Source organism: Pagrus major, chromosome 5, assembly GCF_040436345.1.
Source record: "Pagrus major chromosome 5, Pma_NU_1.0".
Taxonomy (NCBI): domain Eukaryota; kingdom Metazoa; phylum Chordata; class Actinopteri; order Spariformes; family Sparidae; genus Pagrus; species Pagrus major.
This window is the reverse complement of record NC_133219.1, coordinates 37,151,364-37,174,512: the sequence shown is the minus strand read 5'-3', so window position 1 is coordinate 37,174,512 and position 23,149 is coordinate 37,151,364. Positions and strand designations below refer to the sequence as shown.

Here is a 23,149-nt window from a genome sequence, read left to right as displayed (position 1 = left end):
TCTGACCAAACAAAGTTTTACGAACTACCTCTCATCGTTCTCCAAGACTTAAAACAAAAATAAAGTTAAATCATGAACAGTTAATTGATTTATTATGACTCCAAACTTGATTTAATGTTAGTAAAATGCTGAAGCCACTTTTTATCACATAGCATCCATCTCAGCTTGGATGTGACCATTGTATTCATGTGATGCAACATAATTTTACATGATTCATAAAAGATTTTGTCAATAGAAAAGTGAAATCAACAAGTCAAACATCGCTCACTGTGATGGATGAAACACATATAAACTCGGTTTAGTTTCCACATAAAGCATGTTTTCACAAGTATGAAGCTTAAAATAGACTTTTAATGTGAATAATTGATTGAGCCACTCCTTAGTACAAGTGGAAAGTCCTGGTCTGATGTCATATAACCTAATCAGGCCATCACCTGTATAAATCTACCTGTGATTCAGTCTATGAATGCCGCACCTGTGTGATAAAACTTTATTATTAATGAAGGTAGTCAATTCCTAAATGTGCCCTGGATCAGCAGCAGTGCTACCTCTGATCCAAACATTACACATTCTCACAGTAGTTGCATCATAGTTTGGAGAATGGAAACTGAACGTTAAGGAAAACAAATGCAAAGTGAAGGGAGAGGTGTTATCAGCTGACGCAGCCTGTCAGTATATAAACAGAGGTGATCTGAAACCTCTGACACAGCTGCTGCTACTGTCGAGCATCATCTGCGTGTTAGCCACCGTCTCCAGACTGTTTTCTCAAGTGATCAGAACAAGGTAGGAATCTCTCTTTATCAACACTGTGATATTAAACTTCAAGACTGTTTTCTAGACTTGAATATAAAATATAAATAGACTTCTAATATGCATTTTAATTATCTTTCAGACAACTTTCATCATGGATATAACCATCACTATGCTGGGTGGCATCTCCCACACCCTGAGGGTGCACCCAGAGGCCACCGTGAGCTCCCTGAAGCAGCTCATCCAGAATGAACTGGGAGTCCCCGTTCAGAAGCAGAAGCTGGTGTTTATGAACGGTCAGAGGACTCATCTCAGCGACGACTCAGAGCCTGTCTGCTCGTACGGTCTACAGCCCGGCTCCCAGGTGTCTCTGCTGGTCACCCAGCCGCCTGACCTTCACCCAACCTTCGAGGTCTTCCTCAAAGACCTACAGGGGAAGACGACCACCTATGATATCAGACCTGACGAGACCGTGATGAACTTCAAGAGAAGGGTGGAGAGCAGAGAGGGGGTCCCAGCGAACCAGCAGAGGCTCATTTACCAGAGCAGAGAGTTGCAAGATGAGAAAAGTCTCTCTGACTATAATGTTGAAGCCCTGGGCACCATCAACATGACGTCCCGTCTGAGAGGAGGCTGAGGACACTGCTGGTTAAATATTATCAGGAAAAGTTGATTTCCTGTAGCCTGTAGTAGTAGATGTAATAGCATTGCATAATGTATTTTTTTACTTGTAGTTTTATTTTTAAAAATCAAAGCATTCCTTATGTAAGTGTGTCATGTCTTAAAAACTTGATTTGACTTTGTGTCATTTTGTTATGTTTTATTTATGTCACTGTTACAAAATAAAGTCCCAGATGTGAATGTGAATTGTCTCTTTGCATTTCCTGTCCTGTGTTCCCTCAGCTCAGAGGTGGAGCTGCACCCTGTACAGACCACGACCACATAAAAAAGGCACTTTAGCATCGCAGGTTTGTTGGGAGATAATCAGAAGAGCTACTGTATGTGAGAATGATTTCAGTAGTACAGTGAACAGCTTAAAGCCACTGTGAGGAAGCTGTCTCCAGATTTGCTGTCTGTGCAAAAAAATCAAAGGAAGCTTTTCGTTTCCTTACAGATGCAAAGTAGGCGTACCAAAACAAGGCCACCTTGTTGGCAAACTGCCTGAAAATGAAGACACACACAGGAAAACCCCATTAGTGCTGTCAGTATGTGACTCATCATTAGTTCGGTGGCAGGATTGTAGTGCAATACATGTCCATACCTGTTTGTCTGACCAAACAAAGTTTTACTAACTTCCTCTCATCGTTCTCCAAGACTTAAAACAAAAATAAAGTTAAATCATGAACAGTTAATTGACTTATTATGACTCCAAACTTGATTTAATGTTAGTAAAATGCTAAAGCCACTTTTTATCACATAGCATCCATCTCAACTTGGATGTGATCATTGTATTCATGTGATGAAAGAAAATTTTAGATGATTTATAAAAGATTTTGTCAATGGAAAAGTGAAATCAACAAGTCGAACATCGGCCTTCATGATGGATGAAATACATAAACACGTGTGGTCACAGTGCTGTTGCCTGATACCGTCATAATATCACGCTGTCTGTCTCTGCACAGGATAAACAGTAACTTCAACCTTTAACAAAGAGGGAGAGGTAGATTACAAACTGCAGGAGCTGCTAACAAATAGTCTAACGTCTGTCTGTAATAGAGATGAGAGATGCTTCCTCCATTTAAGATGATTTATGGGCAGCTCAGTTCTGTATATCAGGTCTGTACATGACAATACTCTAGATGAGAAACTCACAGGTGCTCTTTACAAAAAAGAAAAAACAATAATAATATATTTAAAATCTGTAAACTCTCACTGTGTAGAAGAGAATAAAAGACAGCTCATCATGTTTTACTCATCTCCCGAGTGTTTAATAATCTACATGAGACCACAAGGTCAGCGAGGCTGGAAGATAAGACACACAACACACTTCTCTCTTTCTAACAGTTATCGTAAGCTTTCTAGGTTTCATCCTGTGATAACGACCGGTTGTCCAGCTGTGTCTTCCTTGTTTCTACAGCTCTTCCTAAACTTGATATTTGCCTTTTTTTTTGCCCATCCAGAGGTTTTGCTGCCCAAGTTGAGTGTGAACACAAAGGCCGATGGGCCTTGTGTTGTGTTAGATGTTTGCATCTGACTGGGTGCCATTCAAAAAAATGCTGACATCTGCTGTCCATCTTTGCAGCATAATCCAAACTACTGATTTTGAAGTTGAAACTACAATAACTTCCTTTATAGAAGTCATCATGAAGGCATATAAAGCCCAAACAATGTGTATCTTTTGAAGAAATACAACTGATTTTAGGAAATAAATATTTAAAAATAGCTGCACAATCAGGTCTATACACTGTCAACAGCTTCTCCTCTGTTTTTAGGGAGTGTTTGTTTTTATGATGACCAGAAAGTCCCAGAAAGAGCTGCATCACGTCAGCAGAATGGAAACCGAAAGTTAATAAAGGCAGAGGAAAGGAAATGAATGTTAAAGACAGGGGGCGGTGCGATCAGCTGAGAGAGCTCATATAAACAGAGATGAGCTGAAACCTCCTGCACAGCTGCTGCGAGTTTCCAGAAGTTTCCAGAAGTTTCCAGAAGTTTCTCGACTGCAGTTTTTCCTCAAGTGATCACACGGTAAGAAGATCTCTTTATTAACGCTTTATTTTCATTAAAAAGAGTTTTTCTACACATATTTTTTTAAATGCACTTAATTCAGTGATGGAATGTAACTGAGTACATTTACTCAAGTATTGTGATTAAGCTACAATTAGCACAGTTTTGAGGTACTTGTATTGTACTTGAGTACTTCCATTTTTCTACCACTGTATACATCCACTTTTTTACTCCACTACATTTATTTGATCACTTTAGTTAGTTAGTGAAGATGATCAGGGCCAGGGAGGAGGAAATGAATGAGAGGAGGAAGCTTTTTTTTTCATTATGCACTTCAAGAAAAAAGTCGAGATTAAAGTCGACATTATGAGATGACTGCCTCAACAAAATGCCTTAAAAAAAACAAAAAACTTCCTCCTCTCATTTCTTTTCTCACCCCTCGGCTCTGATGCTCTTCTTTGTTAGTCTACTAGTTACTCGGCAGATCAGACCCAAAGTAGTGCATTTTTAAATTAGACTCATTCATTTGGTGGAATCTGGGGGGAAAAACAAAACAGTAGTAATTGGTAAAAAAAAAAAAAAAAAAAAAGACTTACTTCTACTTTTGATACTTAAGAACATTTATTTTCAGATACTTTAAAGAGGTTATATTCTGCTTTTTGGGGTTTTGCCTTTCCTTTATTGTGTTATGTAGGATGTATTGAACAGAGGCAAGATGTCTCACTCTGCAGCTAAAACAGAGCGTTCAAGACAAAGTGTGAAGTGGAGTGCTGCAGCAATGCACCATATGAGAAAAATAATGTGTTTTTTGAAGATTAAAGTATGTAAACCTGTTCTACTAGGACCCCCAAATAAAAGTATGACCCTGAACATTAGCATGATATGACCTCTTTAACATTTTCACTTATACATCAGCATATTTGAACATCATATCTTTACTTTTAGTGAATCTGACTTTTGGGTCCTTCTAACAACAGATTAAATTATCTTCCAGGCTCATCATGGATATAACCATCATTATGCTGAATGGGGCGTCCCACACCCTGAGGGTGCACCCAGAGGACACCGTGAGCTCCCTGAAGCAGCTCATCCACAGTAAACTGGGGGTCCCTGTTCAGAAGCAGAAGCTGGTGTTTGTGAACGGTCAGAGGACTCCTCTCAGCGACGACTCAAAGCCTGTCAGCTGGTACGGTCTACAGTCCGGCTCCCAGGTGTCTCTGCTGGTCACCCAGCCGGCACCCTTCCAGGTCTTCCTCAAAAACGAGAAGGGCCAAACGAGCACCTATGACATCAAACCTGACGAGACCGTGGACAACTTCAAGGCCAAGGTGGAGAGCAGAGAGGGGGTCAAGGCGAGCCAGCAGAGGCTCCTCCACCAGAGCAGAGAGATGACCACTGGAAGACTGTCAGACTACAACGTCAAGGAGCACAGCACCATCGACCTGATGCTCCGTCTGAGGGGAGGCTGAGGATGTCAGCAAGTTAATTACCTGTAGCCTATTTTATTTTATTTAATATAGATGAAATTCCCTGTTTATTTATTATTTTACTTGAAAAAAATCAGAATCAGCTTTATTCGCCCAGTTTTTAAAAATTTTGACTAGCGATAGAGCAGCTGTGAGGAGTGAAATCATTCCTAGATATGCAATTGTGTCATAACTTAAAATATGATTTTGTTTTGACCATACAAATGTCACACACAGCACTGCATGTTAAAACTACGTCCAAGCATTCCTCGATGTGTACGGAAAAATCATTCCCAGACCTGTAATTGTGTCATATCGTTACAATGTGTTATGGCTTAATGTTTTTATTTTGCTCTGACCATACACAGGTTTATACACACACAACACGACATTTTTCACAAATCCATGATTTAATTATTTTTGGCGCTTAGAAATCCAAGCACTCCTTGATGTGTATCCTGTCACTTATTATTTTGTTTGGACAATTCACATTCACATCATGTTAAAAACTCATTGGACCTGTAAAAGTTCATTTATGTCAACTGGAAACTGCTTTAAAAAAAAATAATAATAAAGTCCCAGATGTAAATTTTCATGCGTCTTCATATTTCCTGTGCTTGAAGTTTTCCTCAGCTCAGAGTTGGAGCTGCACTCTGTTCAGACCACAACCATCAGTAACAAAAAGGCACTTTGGCATTAGATATTTAAACCTGACATCATTCTGATATATAAAAGAGACTGTCTCAATTATATAACTCCAGGTTCACTGTAACATCTTGACAGTGCTCTGTAAAAAAAAAACAATAATAAACATGTATTATGTTCTGTTGTTACAAACACAGTGGTATTATCAGCAGCATGTTAAATGGTACAAGTTGTAAAGTCAGAGTTAGAATAGTTTATAACTAAAGTCGGCCTGTAAAGACGGACTAGTGAGTAGATGAGTCTCTGTGTTCGCTGTGATGACGTTTAATGTCCCCGACAACCTCTGTAGTCTCATTTAGACACTTGATAGCAACCACCATTTTCAAGACAAGTAAGCACATTATAATTAAACTGTGGGACATTTAATGATGTATTTTATGTCGTAGAACAAAACATGTAAATATCTTGTAAAGATTTTTAAAAAAGCTGCACAATCAGGCCTACACATCCTGCCACGACTACATTATGATACAAAACAAAAAATACCACTTCAATTATTTGTAATTTAGTAAAAATACAAAAAATAATTGGTGTCTTTTAGCCTGACTTGAGTGGAATCTCGCTGTCATTGACCTTACACAACCTGTAAACAATCAGTTACCTGTCAAATACACTGTCAACAGCTTCTCCTCTGTTTTTAGGGAGTGTTTGTTTGTTTTATGATGATGTTAAGCTCGACCTAGGGAGCCGAGCCTAACATAAATAGCCGACACCCAACACAAGGCGAGTTACGTGTGACACAAGCAATTTATTTACAACAGGAGTAATAAGTGCAATTTATGTACAGTGAAATAGGATCTAAACTCCGGGGTCCGAATCTATCTAAGCCCTATAAAAAAGAAAAGAAGCAAAAAGACAAATTGCTGAACCTAACTCCCTAATCTAATCAAACACAGGAGAAAACTGAAGTAAAGAAAAAGGCAGGACACCGGCTCTTGTAATCCCCGCTTCCTGGAGCAGCCAATCCCTCTCTGCCACAGCCGGGATGCGGAACCAATGAGGTGCGGGAGCCACACGATCCTCTGGGGAGTCAATAAAGACAGAGGAGAGGAACATGAATATTAAAGACAGGGGGCGGTGCGATCAGCTGAGAGCGCTCATTTAAACAGAGATGAGCTGAAGCCTCCTGCACAGCTGCTGCGAGTTTCCAGAAGTTTCCAGAAGTTTCTTGACTGCAGTTTTTCCTCAAGTCATCACACGGTAAGAAGATCTCTTTATTAACGCTTTATTTTCATTAAAAAGAGTTTTTCTACACATATTTTTTAAAATGTATTTAATTCAGTGATGTACATTTACTCAAGTACTGTGATTAAGCTACAATTAGCACAGTTTTGAGTTACTTGTACTATACTTGAGTATTTCCATTTTTCTACTACTGTATACATCCACTTCACTGCATTTTGGAGACAAGTAGCCTGCTGTACTTTTTTACTCACCTACATTTATCTGATCACTTTAGTTAGTTAGTGAAGATTATCAGGGCCTGAGAGGAGGAAATGAATGAGAGGAGGAAGCTTTTTTTCCTTATATACTTAAAGAAAAAAATTGAGATTAAAGGCGACATTATGAGATGACTGCCTCAACAAAATGCCTTGTGTCATTTAAACAAACAAAAAACTTCCTCCTCTCATTTTTTTCTCACCAATTGGCTCTGATGCTCTTCTTTGTTCGTCTACTAGTTACTCAGCAGATCAGATCAGTAGTGCATTTTTAAATTAGGCTCATTAACTTGGTGGAATTTGGGGAATTTTGGAATCTGTCTTTCACTTATACATCAGCAGATTTAAACATCATATCTTTACTTTTAGTGAATCTGACTTTTGGGTCCTTCTAACAACAGATTAAATTATCTTCCAGGCTCATCATGGATATAACCATCATTATGCTGAATGGGGCGTCCCACACCCTGAGGGTGCACCCAGAGGACACCGTGAGCTCCCTGAAGCAGCTCATCCAGAGTAAACTGGGAGTCCCCGTTCAGAAGCAGAAGCTGGTGTTTGTGAACGGTCAGAGGACTCCTCTCAGCGACGACTCAAAGCCTGTCAGCTGGTACGGTCTACAGTCCGGCTCCCAGGTGTCTCTGCTGGTCACCCAGCCGGCACCTTTCCAGGTCTTCCTCAAAAACGAGAAGGGCCAAACGAGCACCTATGATATCAAACCTGACGAGACCGTGGAGAACTTCAAGGCCAAGGTGGAGCGCAGAGAGGGGGTCAAGGCGAGCCAGCAGAGGCTCCTCCACCAGAGCAGAGAGATGACCACTGGAAGACTGTCAGACTACAACGTCAAGGAGCACAGCACCATCGACCTGATGCTCCGCCTGAGGGGAGGCTGAGGACTCTTTTTATGTCAGCAAGTTAATTACCTGTAGCCTATTTTATTTTATTTAATATAGATGAAATTCCCTGTTTATTTATTATTTTAGAAAAAATCAGAATCAGCTTTATTCGCCCAGTTTTTAAACATTTTGATAGATAGAGCAGCTGTGAGGAGTGAAATCATTCCTAGATATGCAATTGTGTCATAACTTAAAATATGATTTTGTTCTGACCATATTAATGTCACACACAGCACTGCATGTTAAAATTACGTTAAAAAATCCAAGCATTCCTCGATGTGTACGGAAAAATCATTCCCAGACCTGTAATTGTGTCATATCTTAAACAATGTGTTATGGCTTAATGTTTTATTTTGCTTTGACCATACACAGGTTATACACACACACACAACACGACATTTTTCACAAATCCATGATTTAATTATTTTTGGTGCTTAGAAATCCAAGCACTCCTTGATGTGTATCCCGTCATTCCTCAAAAACCTGTTTTGTTATTTTGTTTGGACAATTCACATTCACATCATGTTAAAAACTCATTGGACCTGTAAAAGTTCATTTATGTCAACGATACAATAAAGTCCCAGATGTAAATTTTCATGCGTCTTCATATTTCCTGTGCTTGAAGTTTTCCTCAGCTCAGAGTTGGAGCTGCACTCAGTTCAGACCACAACCATCAGTAACAAAAAGGCACTTTGGCATTAGATATTTAAACCTGACATCATTCTGATATATAAAAGAGACCGTCTCAATTATATAACTCCAGGTTTACTATAACATCTTGACAGTGCTCTGTAAAAAAAACAATAATAAACATGTATTATGTTCTGTTGTTACAAACACAGTGGTATTATCAGCAGCATGTTAAATGGCTTAAGCTCAGTGGTTTGTTAGGAGATAATCCGTAGAGAGCCCCTGTATGTGAGAATTACTGTCCAGATTAGGTATTCAGTTGTACAGTGAAGAAACCGTTTTCCTCCGGGATGAAGGACGCCTCATTTCCTCACAGATGCAAGGTAGGCGTACCAAAACAAGGCGACCATGTTGGCAAACAGCACTCGGAACTGAAGGCAGAAATACAGACATGTTAGTATGTGACTCATTATTTGCATCGATGACAGGATGCCGGTGAAAATGAAATACATACTTGAACAGGCACGAAGTTGATATTGATGAACTGGAAGGGAGTCCAGACTTTCCAGTTCATCTTTAAGGCAGTCCAGTAACTCGCTTTCATCTTCCTTTCAAAGTCTCTCCACCCTTTAGCCTGAGAACAGATTGGAGTGACAAGAAATGTTTTATTTTTTTTAGCATTTCATCCTTAATTTCTATGGATACTACAGCTTCATACGAGGTAAATAGAGTGGTGTAGGCATAATGTATTTTTTGTAGGCTAACCCGGAAGTAGCATAGACTACATTGCGGTCGCACGACTTAAACGTCACCACCACTAAGAGTCTCACTACATAATTGCGATAGATGTTTTCTTGATCAATGTACAAGTTGTAAAGTCAGAGTTAGAATAGTTTGTTACTAAAGTCGGCCTGTAAAGACGGACTAGTGAGTAGATGAGTCTCCGTGTTCGCTGTGATGACGTTTAATGTCCCCGACAACCTCTGTAGTACTGTACACTTGGAAGCAACCACCATTTTCAAGACAAGTAAGCACATTATAATTAAACTGTGGGACATTTAATGATGTATTTTATGTGGCAGAACAAAACGTGTAAATATCTTGAGCCTGTGGTAACTACAGACCTTATTTCTGGCATTTTACCAAAACTAATTTAAAAAAACTCGGACTTTGAGACGAGGGAAGCGGCGGTGCAGTTTAGGACTACAAACTACACCACTCTATATCCAGGTTCAAGATTGCATGAGTGACAGTAAATCACATTTAAAAAGGGGCACCCTGCCAATATAACACTTGAAAAATAGCCCTGGGTAGCACTCCTGAACCTGTACAAGACATTAATGAAATTATAACAATAAAACCAGTGTTACACGCCGGAGGGCAGTTTGAAAGACATCTATCAGGGGGCAGGGACGGTCTAATAGAGTCCCAGAGGAATGAAAATAAAATGCTGGAATAAGTTAGCATTTTTTGACTTCCAGTTCCCTCATCTCAAAGTTAAAAAGTTTTTTCATTTAGTTTTTTTTCCCCACAAGCTGAGAGATTATATCCCACACTATGTGAATTTTAAGGTGTTAACGTGTTGCAAACAAGTGGCTAGATGAGACTACAGAGGTTGTCGGGGACATTAAACGTCATCCATGTAGATGCCACTTGACACGCACCACCTACCCAGATGGCAACAGCACTCCCAGATGGCAGTGCCCCTCTGCCCTGGGAGAGGGTGTAAATGATCTGCAGCTGTGTTTAGGTGGGTGGTGCGTGTCAAGTGGTTTCCACATGAACGCCGGGAACCAATTTCCCAGCAGAACAATGCATTGTGACAAGATAATCAATGTTATTCACTTCACCTCTCAGTGGTTTTAATGTTGTGGCTGATGGGTGCATGTGCCGGTGCAATATATCAAAGTCGCCGGGGCGCCGCTCTACTGAGATGATTAAGGAGGGACAGTTTCTGAGATGACCCACCTCCAGGACGTTCATAACAAAGTAGAAAATGAGCAGAAATCCGGGGGCAAAGAAAAGCCGATCCAGTAGCAGGCGTTTGACTATACAGTACGGGTCTGTGGCGGGCATCCACACCTCCATCAGCTGGTAAAAGTAATGGCTCACCGGTCCTGTAATGAGCAACCTGCAAACAGACAAGGTGTAATATTAAGAACAAAAATTACCCAGATGTAAGAGGGGGGTTCACGATTATAACAGGGAACACTGTGACAGCATTACACTCATTTTCTTATTGTAGATGAGCCATGAAAAGCAAATCAACCCTCAACGTTGTGTCTGTGTGAACTCTCACCCATAAATAGCGTAGCGTGCAGCTCCAGCTGTGTCAATCGGACTGACCGAAGCTCCATTTTTGGCCTTTTTTCTTGCCTCCAAAAGCTGAGACAGAAGATTTCCTAAAGCTGAAAGGATGCCACTGAAAACACACACACACACACACACACACACACACACACACACACACACAGTATCAGTATGCAACAGGTACATTCATGATGAGATACTCTGACTCAATCAAATCAGTGTCATACAGCTGTTAGGGGAGGTTTTCCTGGCAGATGCTGATTGGCTGACAGCCTGAGTGGAAGTGCAAACAAGGACACACACTGAAGCCAACAATCAAACACAACCTGCTAACAAATGTCGACACTGGCTGTAACGTAGCAGAGACTAACTTCACTTTTTTTTCCCTCAGTGCTTTAGCAAACGACACTGTCTCATGTGCGACTGTCAGACTGAGCAAAAAAGCACCAGAGCTGCAGAAACAACCAACAAGCTAATCAGTGATTTAAGCTAACGTTGATTAAAAAAACTAACTTTTCACTGACCTCGTCACAGATTTGGTGATGATGGGGTATTTCTTCAGGAGGAACAGATACTGCTGCAGTAGACGGAGATGAACGGACGCGTCCCGCAGAGGTAGACTCTCTACAGGCATCGTCGGTGGTTGAACAGTACAAACATGAGCCCTGACAGACAGGAGGGCGAAGCTGAGCAGGAACTCTTCCGGTCGACGTCGCCGCGTCAGCAAGCGTAGCCACGCCCCCCACGTCGACGTCAAAAAACAGCAAACAAAGATTTTTACATGTTTAATTGGATGTTTATCAATTTCTCTTCATGACGACGAGCTAATTACTTACTGTAACCACTGACAACAGCCTAATACATCAGCAGGCAGCCTCCAATTTATTTTTTATATTTATTTTTTTATATTTTTAAATAAAAAAACAGCAACACAACTCTGCTTCAGATATAAACACATGCTAAAGGTTTTATTTACAGCCAGCGCACATGACTCATTGTCTTATTGTTGGTCAAGATTGGTTTGTGATGTTTCTTGGGCACTGTCCTACTGATAGTCCACACTTGATTATTTCTTTCTGTCCTTCAGGATGCGTCTGAAGGTGAGGTTGATACGAGGCTGGGAAATCTTCTTGCGAACAGGGAGGCTGTGGTACCAGAAGGTGTTGGTCGGGGAGTTCATGAGGAGCAGGCTGCCATGAGCGAGCTCCAGCTTCACGGGTTCGATCTGTCGACGGGCCTGATTTCCCCTCGTGTCTCTGTGCCGGAAGATAAAGTCTCGTGCGGCTCCAAGAGAGACGGAGGCGATGGGACAGAGGGGGTCCAGCTCCTTCTCGTCATCACGATGCTCGCCCATGTGATCCTGCCCATCCTTGTACCTGGAGGAGAGAGGAACACCTTCAGCAGGGAGACACATCAGCCTGAGACCTTCACAACTAATGTCTCACCTGTTGACCAGAACAAAGTTAAATGTTTGTCCGGTTGTGTTTGTGACAGCATCCCGGATGTACTCCAAGGTTGGCGTCCACGGGCACGCTAAACGTGTCACCCCAGAGTAGGTGTAGGTCAGACCAGCGTCTCCATATGTGGCCTGCTTCCTCGGTATGTCGTGCACCTTTCCAAACACCTGGACCCTCGCTTCTTCTCCTGGAACAAAAAACAGCCACAATCGTTCAACTAAGCTGCAACTTCTGGTCACAGCTTCACAGAAAAAGGGTTTGATGTCGTACCTGTTGCGTAAACCACCTCCTCCTCCAGCTGTTTGAAAAGCTTGTCTGCTTCCTCTTTGGAGAACAGCTGAGCGTAATCACAGTCGAGTCCCTCCGCCTCTATTTTCTGCCAGGGGACAGGATGAGAGAACTCATCTTCCTCTTCCTCCTCCTCTTCCTCTCGCTTCATCCTCTTATCACTTTCCAGTTTGATCTTCTTCTGTGGACTCGGTGCATCGCTGGTGCCGGAGCGCTTATGCCGCCTCGGGACCACAAACTTTTCCATCGCAGTGAATTGTTGTCTGTGTATGTAGTTCTGGGGAAGACATTTTAATCAGAAGAGAAACATCTTCATTAATTGTTATCATTGAATAAGCAAACTGTACTGAAAGCACGACACAAGTTCATACTGTTTACTCCTGCCATCTTTCTATGTTAAAAACAGCATTCTGGGGACCTTACTCCCATCTGAAGACAGCTTGTTGATTCAGTCGTGGAAATGTATCAGACAAATATTTCTAGTTTATATTGTAAATGTCAACTCTGTGTTTGTTTTCCAAAACTACACCATGTATCTTTAAGAACCTTTATACAAAATGGCTTTAACTAAGAAAATTACATTTTCATTATCATTTTAATCTGTTGATTATTTTCCTCTATTAATAAATTAGTCATTTTGTTTATAAAATGTTGAAGAATAATGAAAATGCAATGACATTTTTCCTGAGCCCAAGTCTGTATAGATAGATAGATAGATCATCATGACAGCAGGTACATTCAAGTACAAATACAATCAAAATATAAGGGCAAATATAGAAACAATCAAGTACTGTTTACAATAAAATGCTTAAGCAGTTACAAAATAAGAAGATAATATAATAAAATGTTAAAACATGTTGAAAAGTAAAGATAACCAACATACTGAAACGATTTTGGACATTTTGGCTTGAAAAATAGCCAAAGATCTTGACATTAAACGTTTAAAACAGATAAATACACACATAATTGTGTAAAATGATTGAGAAACGTCTATTTCTCTCACGCTAAACGCTTTACTCGCTACAAACTGCAGAGAACGCTCGGAGCGGCAGTTTGTCTTGAACAGCCCTCAGCTCATTATCATAACTCTGCTTTCGTCACTAGTTTGGGCGCGAAGCTCTTTGATCCCGGCGGTTTGTCCGAGGCGCTCGCCGCTGCTTTGCTCCCGCATTAGTTAATAAGTTAACTTTCTGACTTCACGGCGCTTTTCTGTCAAAGTGTTGCTCCACAAAATGATCGGACAGAAGACCATTAACTCGTTTTTCACGCCCGTCTCGAAGAAGAGAGTTTGTGAGGACTTAAATGAAGCCGAGCAGGATGCTAACGACCCGGTGAGTCAGTGAACATTAGCTAGCATGTGTAGTTTATAACGAGAAAACATAACATTATTAATAATTAAACATTACTTACAGTGTAAAAGTGTATTTGCAGAAGTGTTTTTTCCAGTGAGATGGGTTTGTAGTTTCCCGCGCCACAGTCGGCGGAATCCAAGCTGCGTTCACAAGCGCCGCCGTGTTCTTGCTTGTTGTTAAAAGTGCTGCGACTTTATTAGCTCGAGAATGTTTGTGTTGCGATGTGGACGGTTTCTGAAGCCGCTGTCGCCTCCAGCTGCGCGCTTCTCACCAGCTGTGTGTGTCGCTCAATACACTAAAATCCTGCAGAAGAAGCAGAAGTCGGAGCCGGAGCCTTCCAGCCCGCGTCCTGCGCCTCTGTCCCCGGATCAGCTGGACAGGATCGCCCGCAACAAGCGAGCGGCGCTGGAGAAGCTGGCGTCCGCTCAGACGCCTCCGGGGTTCGGGCAGAGCTGGAGAAACGGGCTGTCGGCTGAGTTTGGAAAGCCCTATTTCAAACGAGTGAGAGGACGAGTCGTCATAAACACACCACACGTGTTTTCTCTGCTGTTTGCAACAGTTTTAACAGCTCCGTGTTTTTTGCCACAGCTGATGAACTTCGTGGCCGAGGAGAGGAAACGCCACACGGTGTACCCGCCTGCTGATGACGTCTTCACCTGGACACAGATGTGTGCCATCCGAGATGTAAGTTCAGCTCAGCTGAGACATTGTCTGACACCAAAGTGTGAATGTCATGTTATTATTTCTATTCAAGACTGAGGTTGCTAAGTGCTTCATGTGAGAGAGTAAGTGGGAAGACAAAAGACAGGTGACACCATGCAGAAATGTGTGCAAGCCACAACATGTTACTGCACAAAAACCTCAGCAAGGAGTGCTTTTTAAAAGATTTGCATTGATTTTTGTTTCTGTTAAACTTTGTGTGAAGCTGTTCCCGAGTCAAACTGCAACAAAAGTGCTGCACGGTGTGTAGGCAGATTGTTTTATTAATGACCGTCCTCTCCCTGATCAGAGTTACATAAAGCTCTGTGTATTGTCTTTCTTTCACGTGTATCATCTGAAGTATCTGGCACCGATCGTCACAGATGTTTTAGTTTAAGTTGTGTCTCTGATTCCAGGTCAAAGTGGTGATTCTTGGCCAGGATCCGTATCACGGTCCGAACCAGGCCCACGGACTGTGCTTCAGTGTGAAACGACCCGTGCGTCCTCCACCCAGGTTAAAACCCTCTGAGCGTCTTTCACCACTTTTTAAACTCTTCCCTGTGAACTAGTCCGTTTCTAATACAGACTACCTTTTCTTTTTCAGTTTGGAGAACATGTACAAAGAGCTGTCGACGGACATTGAAGGCTTTCAGCACCCCGGACACGGAGATCTGACTGGATGGGCCAAACAAGGTATATTTTAAAAAATAAATCGATTACATATTCAGACAACTAGACAGCTGTTGATCATTAACTGGACCTGTGACCTCACTCATCAGGCGTGTTGTTGCTCAACGCTGTGTTGACCGTCCGAGCGCACCAGGCCAACTCCCACAAAGACGAAGGCTGGGAGACGTTCACGGACGCCGTGGTTCAGTGGCTCAGCAAAAACCAGGAAGGCCTGGTCTTCATGCTGTGGGGGTCGTACGCTCAGAAGAAAGGAGCTGCTATCGACAGGGTGGGTCCACGCTGTTTAATCCAAACACTTTTAAAATAACTTTATATCACGTTCATACGTCTTAAGTTTGCGTTCTTTGGGTTCGTAGAAGCGCCACCACGTCCTGCAGGCCGTGCATCCTTCTCCGCTGTCCGCCCACCGAGGGTTTTTCGGGTGCAAGCATTTCTCCAAGGCCAACGAGCTGCTCGAGAAATCAGGAAAGTCTCCTGTAAACTGGAAAGCACTTTAAGTTGTTGAGCACGTCAGCTTTTCTAACACGTCTGCTGGTTTAACTACACGACAAAACCCGACCATAAGCTTTACTCAGTTTCACGTTCCAGCAAATGGGTTCATTTTGGCAACTGTTATATTTTGTGTTACACACTGAATTTTCATAAAGGCCTTTTTCTACAGCTGTTTAGATATTTGTAACATCTGCACCTCTTGTCGTTTTCAACTTTGTAAATATGTTTTGTTTTTTACTTTTTTATTAAAAAGTTGGATCTATTAAAAGTGGTTCCAGAAGTAACATTGTATTGTCTTATGAAACATATACTGCTCATCTGTGCTCTAAAAACTGAAACTCTGAATTGCACATTTGTTTTATTTTATTTTTTTAAAACCTGAAAACAATCACCTTAACAGAGTGCACACAAATACACACAATCTCACATGAATATACTGTACATTAGTGCAAAAATCGCAAACATTAACAAGGAGTTCTGCACCAGGCCAAATTTCTTCAAGGTGACGTCGTCGTCGTTTTGGTAGGAGCAAAAATGGCAGTTATCTGTTTTCACAGAATCAAAAATATTCAGGATAACTTGCCGAAAACACCTGCAGTCATACTGTGGCTTTAATAACTGAGAGAAGATCATGATTAATCTGTTCGACACCGGGCCGAACGGCTCCGATGCATCATATCGTATGTTCACATTAATCGGAGCACGCATGGCTTCACGTGTTTAAAAAACACAACATGGCACTTGGACCTCCACTGTGCAGCTCTGGAAATCATCACGACAGTGTAAGGATTATTGGAAACATAGAAAAATATCAAATTCAACTGCTTATGAACGTCAATTAAACATTATTTCCAGTACAGTCTACGTACACTGCTGGGAATGATTAGACAAATCAGATTAGGTGATAGAGAACCAGAGTCGAGGAAAAATTCTACCTAGTTGACTTTTTTTTTTTAAAATACCATGTAACAACGTCTAAGTAACATGTCCAAGAATTCCTAATCAGCTACTTCTGTCTGTGTCTGAACAGGCAGGGGACAAAATAACAGGAACGCCTTCATGTATACTGCATTACAATTTAACACCAGAAACTACAGCATCATTAAAATGCCACAGAATTGAGTCAAGACCTCTGACAGCCTCCACGAAAACATGATAAGCTTCATATATGAACAAGGTATTGCAAAGCTACTACCTTAGACTATATTGTCAGGTGTTCCTGTTTTTTTGTCCAAGAGAAGCCAAAATGTTACATAACAGAAACTGTTACACCTGTCAAAGAGAAGTTGTTTATATGAGCAAAGATTTTCGACTAGACATCCTTTAGGTCCATAATCTTTGGGAATGACAGCCTCCTGCTCTGGATCAGAGAAAGAGTCCACTCATGGATTTAATATGAGACCGCGATGACCTTCATTATGCTCCATGATGCATAATTATCTCTACAATAACTCTGTTCTTGTTGTCACAATGTTATAATCCAGCCGTTGGTAACCGACATACAGCTGTGACAGACTGACTGGAAAAGGCTTTAGTCTGTCAGGCTGCGACGCTGTAAGCTTCTGGTCACTCCTCTGAGCGCAGAGCGAGGCTCAGTCTTCGGACTCTCTCGTAGAAGAGCATGTAAGCGTTGGAAGACAGCACCTCGTGCAGGCTGGCTTTTCGTACCGAGTCGTCCGACACCCACAGCCACTGCGAGCTGAAGTTCGAAGAGCCGCAGGGGGAGGAGGGGCTGCGGCGGTACGTGACGAAATGTCCTGAGTGCATGTCACCGTGGTGAACCAGCACAGCCGTGAGCTGGAAAAGGTACTCTGCAGAGCTGGAAGGAAAGACACGAGGATGATCAGAGGACGTGTAACAGATGGCTGCCAAGTAAAGAGAAAACAACACATGGCACCACGCGCCTGCAGAAAAGCTCCAGTAGTCTCTGAAGTCTACTGGTGGCACGAACACGATTTATCCACAAGATATTCTCTCATTTGCTGGTTTGATGGAGAGCGCTTGCTGAGTCCTCGTCCACATGTAAATAAATATTTTGCAAAATTATGTATTTTGGCCTCTTGTTCGCAAACAAACAGTATATTAGGGGAAAACTGTGGGAAATTATGACGTCAATGCCTCAATCTGTGCATGTCCATTGTCACCTCTGCCAAGGAGCTTATGTTTCCATGTCTGTTTCATGTTTGGTTGGTTTGTTAGTTTGTCAGCAGGATTACACTGAAACTACTGAACGGATTTCCATGAAATCTGGATGGAGGATGGGTCTCAGCCCAGAATAGACCACATTAACCTTTGGTGCGGACCCAGATAAAGGGATGGATCCGGGAATGTTCTCTCACTTTCTTTATCACCGTGAGATAGGGTGTTTTATCTGCATTTTCGTTAATTTCTCAGGGAACAATGCATGTTGACAATAGAAATCAGGCACATTTAGGTGGTTGGTTTCTATGACTGAGTACAATTTGATGCGGACCCTAACAAAGATACAGATCTACCGGGTTTAAATATGTTTTATTTACTATGTGATTAGGCTTGATTGAATTAAAGGGGACCTCGGCGGAGGTAGTTGTAAGGAGCATGTGCCTGAAACAACAACAAAGGTGTACGACCGGTTTATTTATATTTGGTTAGCACTGCAAGGTCTTATTACAAGGTCACAACTAAACTCATTGGTTTTCTATTGTTTCTATTGTTGACCCTCAAAGGTGTTTAATCTTATTAAGATCTGATAACTATGAGGGCCACAGCATGTGATTCACGTCCTTTTCATACTAATCAAAGCAGTCAGTCACCCCTCTGTGCCCTGTAAGGAATCATATTCATGTCTTATTTTTCTTGACACCTTTACTGAGGTTTTCCTTTAAATTTTCCAACTGACTGATAACCCTTACCGGTGGGACAAATACAGAAGTGTGCTACATTGTCTTAAAATCACCGGGTTTACGTCAGAAGTAGTCACTGGAACCAAAAGTTGCTGTTTTTTCATTAACATGCTGCATCCTCTCGAGGTGTTCTCAAGCTTAGCTTAGCTTTCTCAGCCTTTCGAGAGTTTAAAGCGGATTAGCACTTGAATGTAACATGTTACTTCTTTGTTTAAAAGGCTCAGACTGTGAAATTTATTGAAGCGTGACCAGGACAAAAGAATTTTAAAAAAAACCTCTCAGAGCCACATTAATAATCTGACCAAAAGTCTCTCCCTTCGTTGTTAATGTTTATTCATGCAAACTGCCTGGTTGAGTAAATGAATCCACACTGTAAAGTGAGTTGATATTAAGTTTACCTGTAGTCATATGTGAGGCCAAGCTGTGGGCTCACACCAGGAGAGTGAAGAAATACAGACGGACAGGTCCCATTGGAGAAAGGTTTGTTGTTGTTGTTGCTGCGATGTTCTGCTTCTGGAAACAAAATACAACAAACGTATGACAACAAAATGACAAACTGAATGTGAAGAATGAAAATACAGAGATGAAAAATCCAGCGTACCCGTGCCGTTAGCAGTTGGCTTTGCTGTGGAATCATCTGAGTTTTCTGGCCTTATCGGACTTGGAGCACATTTGACCCGCTGACTTCTCTGTGCGGAGGAATTGTGTTTGTAGCGGTCCATTGATAGATACTCTGTGAACTGCACGTGCTCCTGTCGTTTGATGGGGGTTCCTTCACTGGACCACGTCAGTCTTTGTAAATGGATGCAGAGGCACTGGGGGAGCTTGCAGAAGGAGGGAAACATTAGCTGCCTTTTTAGCTGTGTAGAGATTTTCTACCTTGTGATTAACATTTTCAGGCGACCAGTATTTCTGCGATAGTGACATGATAATTACAAAATTACCTTTCCAAGTTTGAGCTGTTTAACAAATGTCGTCCTCTGGCTTTGCATAAGTTGCCCTTTTACTGTGGTCCCTTGTTGAAGCTGAGGAGAAATTATCCAAAACAAAAATCAACATTTAAATTCTACTGCAGGCCTTTCTGCTGTAAAATATTAATATATGAATGCAAGTGGAAGTATCTTGCTGGAAGGTTCGTCTATGGTTTGTTTTTCAGTGAGTTACACATTAACTAATGATGACCAAAATGGTGGCAAGACTCTGATACTGCGGTGAACGTACCTTGGTGCAGTTTTCACACTCTACTTCTTTGATGGTTTCTGAGGAGATAAAATGCTGAAGACACTGATCTAGAGACATGGGTCGACCCTGAGGACAAACACAGATCAAGTTAAGGCAAACAGACGAAACGATAAGGTACATTAAAGGGTAACTCCACCAATTTTACACATTAAAGTGTGTTTACAGGTCTTGGGGAGCACTACTGCATGTGTGAAAAAGTAGTATAAAGCCTTTTGTGGCTCCAGAGGAAGCTTCATGTCATTTGCTAAATCATCTCCAGGGATGTCACTCGGTGGCTAAGTTGCATTTTGGGCAATGTAGGCACCACATATCCAACATATGCAGTAGGACTCCCCAAGATCTGTGAACACACTTTGTGTAAAATTGGTAGAGTTACCCTTTGAGTAGTGATATTATAATAATTTTCAATATTCATGTGTCATTTCTGGTATTTTTGCTTACCCACTGAGGTAAAGGGATGGACAGGGAAAGGCTCTCAAATGAGTCATACCGTACTGGACTCTAAACAAAGACAAAGCAGAGGTATAAATCACCTGAACAACGTAAAAAGTCTAAAGAACATAAAATAACTTCCCTGACAAACAAAAAAAACGAAATAACTCACTTGTTGTTCGCATCGTTTGCAGGACATGTTGCTCGTTAAACGGCCGTGGAAAGGATGCTGAAACTTCCAAGGACTTGGTATTGGATGTAGAGGGGCTTAAAAAACAAACAAAAGAAAATGAATACAGATAAAAAATGCGTGTTTTGAGACTCTAGGCTCCATAATTTCTTTGTCTCCTTACCTCGACTTCTGCAGGTCATAGTTTTATCATCTTGATCAGGGAGACTCTGATGGGACAAACACATACACACAAGATTAGCTGGGAGTGCAAATTTGTCATGTTTGACACTTCAACAACTTGTAACATAAAGAGATTTGAAAAGGAGAGGCTCCCTTCAGAGCATACTGGGGGCATCTGCATGCAAGAGATGATTGTGTGCAGTAGGGAGATGATAACTTGCCTCTAGGGACTGCATGTCAAATAAGTGAGTGACTTTGGGTTGATGATCCCGCTCCTCTTCCAGAGAAGATGTTAGGACGTGAAAAAGTTCATGTGCGTCCTGAGAGAGGACAAACCAACACAAACAGACAGTTTTTGCTAGACTGTTCATAAATTCGTAAAAACACTGCACCTTTCATTACATTGAGAAATTTTTTTTTTAAAAACACACACATGCAAAAGCATTACTGACTAACCTGCTCCTCAAAAGAACTGATGTGCCACCGGTACAGTCTGAGAACATCCAGGAGGCACCCGGCATCGAGGACATCTTCCTCCCCAGGCTCTTCACTGGACAGAGCTGTCAGCGAAGAAACAGAGACATCATCCATGTCAGAAAACATGATGCATAAAAGACCGCATGTCTGCTACACTCTAATATCACAGCCTGGTGTTATATACCTTTGAGAAGCTGAAGCAGTGTCATAGACAGCTGGTTGTCTTTGCATGACTGGACTGCGGGCGAGCCTGAAAACTTCTCCAGCCACCTGACGAAGGACGGACACGATGCCAACCCCTGAAGCAACGAGTTCAGGAAGCAGGTGTTTCCTAAATTTAACAAACCAGGAACCATACCTGAAAGGAAACACAGGTCATCATAAGTTACTGCTTTCCAATCAGTGCCCAACATTAATCTGTGTGACACCCTGTCACACTGATCCTTACCTCTCTTTCTCTTCTTTCTCTCTGTAATTGGGCCCCACAAAACGTAAACTCCGGCTGCAATCGCAGCAGCTATCCCACCAATGACACCCCAGTTCTTTATCATCTTGTTTCTGAAAAGACAACATCATGTTAACAATGCACAACAGATAACTACGCTTGAAGGGGAGCAATCACATCTGTATGTGGACATTATAATAGAAAACAAGTTGATTTTTAGCGGTACAATCAACCTGACTGACTCCTCAAACTATCAGCAGCTGTAGCCTCGATCACGCTCAGAAATGATGTCCGTCATCATCCCTCGAACCTGCACTGTCTTTGGTACAAGTGTTTTTAAAGTTTTGGCACCTTCATCCTGGTGTGAGCTACAGACGCACCTTAAACTTAATTATTTGATGAATTATGAAAGATGATAAAAACAGGATTAAGGAATATTTGACCACTGAATGCACGTCCTGCTCCTGAACACAAGTAAATGACTTGCCTTGATGTAATTTTCTGATTGTCTGAAGTCAGTTGCTAGTTTCTTGTGAAAGTTTTATGCTTTTTGTTCCTTCGTGTGAAACTTTTCACACCAGTGTCGTGGCCAGGACTGTAAAATAAAGGTTATTATCCTTCCGTAACTTTCAGACAGAAAAGAAAACTAAATAAGGTCCAGATCTGCACCAAAATCACTGCTGCTCAGCAGAAAAGTAATGTATATGCCATAAAATAAAGCTAAATAAAGACCTTCAGACTCAACATGTAGGGTCAGAGCTGTAAGGTGGTTGTAAATAGATTTCAGGCTTTTTGGGAGCAAATATCATCACGTTTTCTTCTTCTATATGACACAGTATAAGTCCTCTCGCCTTAAGACACAGACAAAACAACACGTCATGTAATAAGAGTAATCCATTAACCTTTTCAACCACTCATCTCAGGTCCAAACAAACCTGGTGCGACTTCAGGCTACACCTCCTCAGAACTAGTGCCACAATTAGCTCGCTTGAAAAATATTAGTTATTGTGTTATTTATCAGTCTCTGTGCGACATTACTAGTTAGTGACGGTGCTAGCTCACATTACCATTAGCATAGCGTAGAGGCTAGCTTTAGCGCTTCGGCTAACTTACCGACCAGACCGAAGTTAGGCTGCCCTCGGCGGACTATGTCGCCCCCATAGATAAATATCCAAACTGCTTTTTTAAATCAGAGCGTGAACTTCTCATCGCTTCGTGTCTCTGCTCGCAGGTTTTGTAACGTTGTGTCAGTCTGTCCTCTTGTCTGCGCATGTTACACTTTCGGGCTCCGACGTACGGCGACGTCGTGACCCACATAACTTCTGTCCCAGTGCGCTAAAAATAAGCTTAACTAGTTGTTGGCCTTGAGTGAGGTCTTACCTGACTACGGGTCCAGTGCCAAGAAACTCCCCAATAAGCTTATCCGAGCTTTCTGGTCGGCACCACAACATCCTGCTTTCATTGCGGAACGCCCGCCTTTG

At 41.8% G+C, this 23,149-nt stretch overlaps 7 protein-coding genes across 10 annotated transcripts; 4 read left to right on the top strand and 3 right to left on the bottom strand.

Moving 5' to 3' along the window:
• The first annotated feature begins 253 nt into the window (after positions 1-253).
• On the top strand, positions 254-1,617 carry LOC140996316 (polyubiquitin-like). The gene is made up of 2 exons (XM_073466673.1): positions 254-783; positions 893-1,617. The coding sequence occupies exon 2, from the start codon at positions 905-907 to the stop codon at positions 1,385-1,387; it is 483 nt and encodes a 160-aa protein (XP_073322774.1). The 5' UTR covers positions 254-783; positions 893-904; the 3' UTR covers positions 1,388-1,617.
• A 1,743-nt stretch (positions 1,618-3,360) lies between these two features.
• On the top strand, positions 3,361-5,475 carry LOC140995785 (polyubiquitin-like). Its single transcript, XM_073465874.1, has 2 exons — positions 3,361-3,435; positions 4,409-5,475. Exon 2 carries the CDS (start codon positions 4,416-4,418, stop codon positions 4,881-4,883), a length of 468 nt encoding a protein of 155 aa, XP_073321975.1. The 5' UTR covers positions 3,361-3,435; positions 4,409-4,415; the 3' UTR covers positions 4,884-5,475.
• Positions 5,476-6,714: 1,239 nt separating this feature from the next.
• On the top strand, positions 6,715-8,515 carry LOC140995783 (polyubiquitin-like). Its single transcript, XM_073465870.1, has 2 exons — positions 6,715-6,785; positions 7,443-8,515. The coding sequence occupies exon 2, from the start codon at positions 7,450-7,452 to the stop codon at positions 7,915-7,917; it is 468 nt and encodes a 155-aa protein (XP_073321971.1). The 5' UTR covers positions 6,715-6,785; positions 7,443-7,449; the 3' UTR covers positions 7,918-8,515.
• Positions 8,254-11,523, bottom strand: pxmp2 (peroxisomal membrane protein 2). The gene is made up of 5 exons (XM_073465869.1): positions 11,385-11,523; positions 10,850-10,972; positions 10,519-10,681; positions 9,065-9,184; positions 8,254-8,981 (listed from the first exon to the last, which is right to left on the bottom strand). The coding sequence occupies exons 1-5, from the start codon at positions 11,492-11,494 to the stop codon at positions 8,913-8,915; spliced, it is 585 nt and encodes a 194-aa protein (XP_073321970.1). The 5' UTR covers positions 11,495-11,523; the 3' UTR covers positions 8,254-8,912.
• A 278-nt stretch (positions 11,524-11,801) lies between these two features.
• alkbh2 (alkB homolog 2, alpha-ketoglutarate dependent dioxygenase) lies at positions 11,802-14,211 on the bottom strand. 2 transcript variants are annotated; one of them, XM_073465872.1, is made up of 4 exons: positions 14,016-14,211; positions 12,588-12,868; positions 12,306-12,504; positions 11,802-12,236 (listed from the first exon to the last, which is right to left on the bottom strand). In XM_073465872.1, the coding sequence occupies exons 2-4, from the start codon at positions 12,850-12,852 to the stop codon at positions 11,927-11,929; spliced, it is 774 nt and encodes a 257-aa protein (XP_073321973.1). In that variant the 5' UTR covers positions 12,853-12,868; positions 14,016-14,211; the 3' UTR covers positions 11,802-11,926. The 2 variants fall into 2 exon arrangements, with proteins under 2 accessions (XP_073321973.1, XP_073321974.1); XM_073465873.1 differs by having other exon boundaries at positions 12,588-12,882; positions 14,016-14,146.
• unga (uracil DNA glycosylase a) lies at positions 13,713-16,122 on the top strand. Of its 2 annotated transcripts, XM_073465868.1 has the most exons (7): positions 13,713-13,936; positions 14,267-14,458; positions 14,546-14,641; positions 15,073-15,170; positions 15,261-15,349; positions 15,436-15,614; positions 15,703-16,122. In XM_073465868.1, exons 1-7 carry the CDS (start codon positions 13,838-13,840, stop codon positions 15,841-15,843), a joined length of 894 nt encoding a protein of 297 aa, XP_073321969.1. In that variant the 5' UTR covers positions 13,713-13,837; the 3' UTR covers positions 15,844-16,122. The 2 variants fall into 2 exon arrangements, with proteins under 2 accessions (XP_073321969.1, XP_073321968.1); XM_073465867.1 differs by lacking the exon at positions 13,713-13,936 and having other exon boundaries at positions 14,162-14,458.
• A 61-nt stretch (positions 16,123-16,183) lies between these two features.
• usp30 (ubiquitin specific peptidase 30) lies at positions 16,184-23,149 on the bottom strand. 2 transcript variants are annotated; one of them, XM_073465865.1, is made up of 13 exons: positions 23,049-23,149; positions 21,672-21,781; positions 21,408-21,581; positions 21,203-21,306; positions 20,968-21,066; positions 20,748-20,793; positions 20,567-20,661; positions 20,404-20,463; positions 19,942-20,028; positions 19,665-19,745; positions 19,322-19,544; positions 19,119-19,233; positions 16,184-17,657 (listed from the first exon to the last, which is right to left on the bottom strand). In XM_073465865.1, the coding sequence occupies exons 1-13, from the start codon at positions 23,117-23,119 to the stop codon at positions 17,405-17,407; spliced, it is 1,518 nt and encodes a 505-aa protein (XP_073321966.1). In that variant the 5' UTR covers positions 23,120-23,149; the 3' UTR covers positions 16,184-17,404. The 2 variants fall into 2 exon arrangements, with proteins under 2 accessions (XP_073321966.1, XP_073321967.1); XM_073465866.1 differs by lacking the exon at positions 23,049-23,149 and adding an exon at positions 22,782-23,001.